Here is a 5,849-nt window from a genome sequence, read left to right as displayed (position 1 = left end):
TTCCATGGACTAAGAAGAGGGTGGTAATCGTGCACGTTGCAACTAAGGAATGCTCTAACATGGAGCTTTTGATATCAGAGTCTTTGTCATGTTGATATGGGTCTGGTGAATCTGTTTTGTGGTTGGAAATAGTGAAGCGGTTAGTGTAAAAGAAGCGTGTTTTTATTAAGCCACAAGACGTTTTGCTGCTGCGTATTTCACTCTCAAGAATAAACGGTCTAGGACATGGAGATTCAAGTATGAAGCGAAAAGAAACAGAAATGATACAAGAGATTAAAATCAAAGGCCTAGGCAGAGGGTGAAACACACTGTTTCGAAGATCGATTCTCAAGTGAGGCATCGATGGAAAAAAATAAAATAAAATTGCAAGCAAAATTCAATGGTCTTAAGCTCGAGGACAACAAGGTTTTCCAAAACGGGAGGATTTGTGTTATAGGAAAAAATAAAAACTAGAAGAGACGTGTGGAGCATAGATTGGAAGAAGGTTAAGACACGTGGCGGCATAATTGGAATAAGAGATGAAAAGAAGTCTGCAATCGTCTTCTTCTTCATTTTTCAAATCAGAAATTTGTGAAAGTTTGTTTCATCTCTTTCTTAGCTAGTGACAAGTGGATCGTTGTTTTATGAACAATGGATCCAATTTAAAATCAAAGTGCAAGAAACAAAAAAAGAACATTCTTCATTGGATAATATGGTACGCACCGTTTGCCTCTGAAATGGTTGGAGCAAAATCTCAGGGAAGATACGGAAGCTACGCGCACCAGTTCCCCCAGTTTGCCTCTAAAATGGTTGGAGCAAAATCTCAGGGAAGATGCGCTTTTTCACAGCAGATTCTTGATTTTTGTGATGAAAATGATTACAGTACTGGTAAAGTCTTTCTAATGTTGGTTACACCCCCTAATTAGAGTAGTAGTGGCTTTTTCAATTGAGGCAGGAAGGCTTACCTTTTTTGTTAGCCTACGATTAAACACTTATCACAAAGAATTAAGTCTATGATTCAGTAATCAACTTAATGAAACCCGCCAAAACCAATAGTTCTGATAGACATACACATACATATTATAAGTCACCTATATTTATCTCTGTTGGTTTATTTTTTTTTTTTTTTTGAAAAAAATGTTGGTTTATTCAAGCTCCCATTCTCTGAAACAATTTATACAGAACAAATAATAAATTATAAGCATATGTACAGAGGAATTTAAGGGTTTAAACAGAGACCAGTCTATTTTGAATTTTCTGTTGACAGAATTCTGGCTTCTGGCTTCTACTACACCTTCAAAATAGCAACTACTCCCTCTGTTTTTTAAAGATCCATGTTTTAGGAAAAAAATTTGTTTTAAAAAGATACATTTTTTACTTTTTCAATGTATTATTTAATGAAAATCTGTTAACTTCAAGAAAATTAATTGTGTTTATTGGATTTTTATTGGTTAAAGATTATGGAAAATTGTTATTCACAAAAATCAATGCATTTTTAATGTGATTTCTTAATATATGTGAAAAGTCTAGAATATGTATCTTTAAAAAACAGAGGGAGTATTTATTAAATTCTTACGCTTATTTGTTAACAGAATTTTCACTTGATGACAAGATAACATATATTATCTTATTTATGCTGTGTAAATTCAATATAAAATTAAAATGTTTTTTTAAAAAATCCACTTTTTTGTAAACTATAATTCCACTATTTATTAAAGCTTTTATTTATGTTGAATTTTCACTTGATGACAAGAAACTTTACCATTGCTCTTAATCTTATGTCGACGCTTGATACCGTCTATGATAGGGTGGATGGGTCTATCATATTATATCTTAAATGATTATTAAAAAATACTATTAAGTTCTTATATGATATTACTATGATTTGAAAATTTTGCAGTGATGTTTGGGAGCTGGAGCAAATTTATCCTACTCCATTTGCGTTGGAAATATTGGCCTACACTCCTACCCCTCTATATATCATCCCATGTTAACTTCTCCAAGTAACAGAAACGCCGACTGTCTCGTCTCGGAGTCTCCCACGTGTGATACACGTGACGACGAATACCTCACTCTCCCGTGCTTTCTTACGTGGACAGTGATATACTCAAAACATCTTTCTCAAAACATCTGGCTATGGAGGAATAATGTCAAGACGGCGGTTCCTTGGTTAATCGTCTCGAGATTCCGCCATTCGACAAGAGAAAGAAAAACTAAAATGGATAAGAAATAGGGAAATAATGCCATATATACACAAAATCAAATAAAAATCACTTAATAATAATATATTTATCACCCCCTCCTAGGCCTAGGATTTATTATCCGCCGTTCTGAAAATAGAATATGCGGGGTATCCGGATACTAAAATCTCGGATTTCGTTAAAACCAAATCTGGATCCGTATATCTTAAATGTTGGATCCGGATATTCGGATCGGAACCATGTTTTAAAATATATTAATATTTAAAATTTATTAATAATTATATTTGATATATTAATATTTATAAATTAAATTAGTCATATAGTTTTATATTTTAGTTTTAATAATAATATATGCATAAATATATTCACAAATGTTGTAAAAAAATAAATTTATTTGATAGTTTTTGTTTTTTTGTATTTTTAAAAATATACATTTTTAAAAATATTTTTCGGATCTCGATCTGAATCCGAATATTCGTGGGTATTATAATTGCTAACGGATATCCGGAAGGCACGGATCCGAAACCGGATATCAAAATCACGGATCCGGATCGAGGTATCCCAATAGTTCGGATATCCCGATCCGTCCTATGCCTACCCCTCCTGCTTTCTTTTCATATGTCTCTACTCTCTCTCAAATTTTAATTTTCCTTTTCTGATTATTTGCCAAATATGCCCTGAAAATATATGAATTTTAAATCTTGTTTTAGCCCCCAAAAAGGTTAAAAATATTGAAATCAAGCTGGTCTTTGTGGTCAACAGTTACTTTTTTTCAAAACTAGCAGTAAATCTTTTCCAAAACTATGTTTTATCTTTTCCTTTTCCAAATTTCAAAAGTAAAAATATAATGATTTTGTGTTTTAGCTATTACATAAAACTTTGTTCAAGAAACAAAAATTATATCTCTCCAGAATGTCGTTCTAACTTCTCACTAACGTTGTAGCTAAACATTATAGGAAAATTTTGAATTTGGTAAGTGAAAATTTTGCAAAGAATTTACTACATCATAAAATTTACAACTATTTAACAATTATATTACCACCATTTTTACCAAACATTTATCACGTTTTTAACAACCTATTCTGTCCGGATTTAAAATACTGGTACAAACTTTACCAACTGGAAACCATCTTATTAAATGGTTCAACTACAAACCCATTAATACAAATTAACGAAAAACATTACATGAAATTTTCAGCATGGTGAAAAGAATGTTGTCATGCATACCTATCGTAAGGCGCTTGTGCAATCATATATAAATCGCTTTCGGGTTCAATCATACATAAATCGCCATAAATCTATAAAAAAAATTTCTTTTTTGAAGGCTAATCTATAAAATTATTAGTTGTGGAATTATCTATGTACTATTTTTATAGTTTGTAATAGGTAACTAACCATCGCTAAATTTTATTACCAAAAGTTAGTGTCTTCTTCGCCCCAGAGATGGATATGCAAACAAATATTTGATACACAGGATCTATAAACCAAAAGGCCGAAGCATATTTTACTAGTTTCTGTCAAGTTCCCATGAAAAAAAGGTTTTGACATCTAGTTATTTAAAGTTTTATTTGTGTATCGTTGTAGTATGAAGGATTGTTTAATAGGATGAACTGTTTCTGAGTTAACCACTCCATTATATGTCTCTGTTTCAACTTAGTAATCAAACACAAAATGAGTTGCAACTATGTTATTAATATTAGTAGGGTAATCAAACATGAACTCAGTTTCAATCAAAGTTATTACTAGTATTGTATTCAAACACGAGCTCAGTTGAAGATAATTTTATTATTCATTTTTCCGAATAAAAGGAAAAGCACTTTATTGTCTTAATCCGTCGTTAAGCAAATCAATCAAAGCCTCCATTTCGTGTTTCTTGAGCGAGAAGCCAACCTCCACTCCACCATTCCCATCGCTACACTCTGCCATAGATATCGCTTCGCCTTGATCGATCGACACAACTAAAACTCTCTCCGGTTTGCCCCACCCGAAATCCAACCCGTACACCCCAAACCGGGTCGACCCGGCAACAGACATAACCTGCATTTCTGGTGTGATAGCCAGAAGCGCTGCCAAAACCTCCGGAACCTTCAACGCAACAGTCCCATCCAACTCCTCAACCGAATCGCTAACATATCTCGCAGCAGTTAAAAACCCTTCTTCACCCAAAAACGTCTCCGCCTTTAACGGTATCTTAAACTTCGCCGAAACGCAGTTACCAAAATAATTCGACGGGACCGGCGGATCAAGAAGGCTCCGACAATCCACCGCGAACCCGTACCCGACCGGTCTGCTCGGGTCACCGCCACGAGCTCTGATTATACACGTTAACGCGTACGAATACGTAACTACAAACGTCGACAATCTCAGCTCTTTAGGTGACGTTGAAGCAGAGGACTCTCTCTTGAGTCGCTCACGAAGCGTTTGGATATCTTCACGAGTGAGTTCCAGAGTGAACCGGACGACGTCTGGACTTAGCTCGGGCGACGGAAGAATCTTTAAGCTCTTGGGGTTGTCTGGTTCTTTACCGCCGGAGAAAGCTTTGAGTAAAGAGCTCCACCGGTTCAAAACCTCTGTTTCGATATCGTTTGGATCTTTTATGACCGTACGATCGTAAAGGGGGAACAGATCCTGCGGTAAGGAAGTGTTTACCGTTTGGTCTTGTTGGCGTTTGCATTTGTCGGCCCAGAATTTGAGAAACATGGTTGTCGTTTTCCCGTCAAGAACGGCATGGTGTGCGCTTACGCCGATGCAGAACCCTTGGTTTGGGAACAGCGTGACTTGAAACGACACGGCTGAGGCCGAGTCGTCGGAGATTTGTAACTCAGGCACCAGCGGGTACAGCTCTGTGGTGGGGAAAGGTTTCTGTCCGGTTAATAGTGAGAAATCAGCGTTCGACTCTGCGACTGTGAATGAAACGGCGTCGTTTTGGGAGTAGACGAGGCTTGGTTTCTTGCCGAGTGTGTCCCAGACGAGTTTCCCGGCGAGTGGGAGGTAGTGAGAGAGGGATGAGGAGAGAGAGGACTTGAGATTGGGGACGATGGCTGAGTCAAAGAAAGGGCGAGTTGCATCGGTGAATCGGTAGAAGATGACTCGTTCGACGGGGTGGAGTTTGTACCAGAGAAGGTCGAAGAAAGTGAGGGGGAGAATGAGTGTACCGGACGAGTCAGCAGGGGTGATTCTTGACACGTCGATGACGTTAAGCGAGGAAGCCATTTCTTATGTAATCCTCTGTGATGAGAGATAATTGGTAATGATACTACCATATATAGGAGAGATAAGGTGGCCAAATTCAATTTTGTGTAAACAAGAGAAAACTTTTAGTAGGAAAAACACTATTGTACTAAATCGATAATTGGACCACTAAGTAATCCTTGACCCCTCACATGATGTGATATAAATATAATACTCCCTCCATTCGGAATTACCTGACGTTTTATAGCTTGGCACATAGATTACGGAACTTGATGTATTATTTTTTGTGTAACACTAACTTATTGTAATATCTACTAGATTTTGACCCGCACAACCGTGCGGATATTTATTTCCAATTATATATATATATTTTTATTTTAGATTATTAGGCCATACATTTTTAATGTTAATAATATATTTAAATATTTACGTAATTATTTCAAATACAATAGGTTAAAAATGTCACATGTATTTGTC

The 5,849-nt window shown here is 36.1% G+C and overlaps 1 protein-coding gene across 1 annotated transcript; it reads right to left on the bottom strand.

The window, feature by feature from the left end:
• Positions 1 to 3,946: 3,946 nt before the first annotated feature.
• LOC108834960 (phenolic glucoside malonyltransferase 1-like) lies at positions 3,947 to 5,475 on the bottom strand. The gene has a single exon (XM_018608275.2). The coding sequence runs from the start codon at positions 5,391 to 5,393 to the stop codon at positions 3,999 to 4,001; it is 1,395 nt and encodes a 464-aa protein (XP_018463777.2). The 5' UTR covers positions 5,394 to 5,475; the 3' UTR covers positions 3,947 to 3,998.
• Positions 5,476 to 5,849: the final 374 nt, after the last annotated feature.

This window comes from Raphanus sativus, chromosome 4 (genome assembly GCF_000801105.2).
Source record: "Raphanus sativus cultivar WK10039 chromosome 4, ASM80110v3, whole genome shotgun sequence".
Lineage (NCBI taxonomy): Eukaryota > Viridiplantae > Streptophyta > Magnoliopsida > Brassicales > Brassicaceae > Raphanus > Raphanus sativus.
The sequence above is the reverse complement of the archived record's forward strand: the minus strand, read 5'-3'. Positions and strand labels throughout refer to the sequence as shown.

Coding starts and splice junctions, on each gene's coding strand:
- LOC108834960 (XM_018608275.2), bottom strand. CDS start 5,393: ATGGCTTCCTCGCTTAACGTCATCGACGTGTCAAGAATCACCCCTGCT.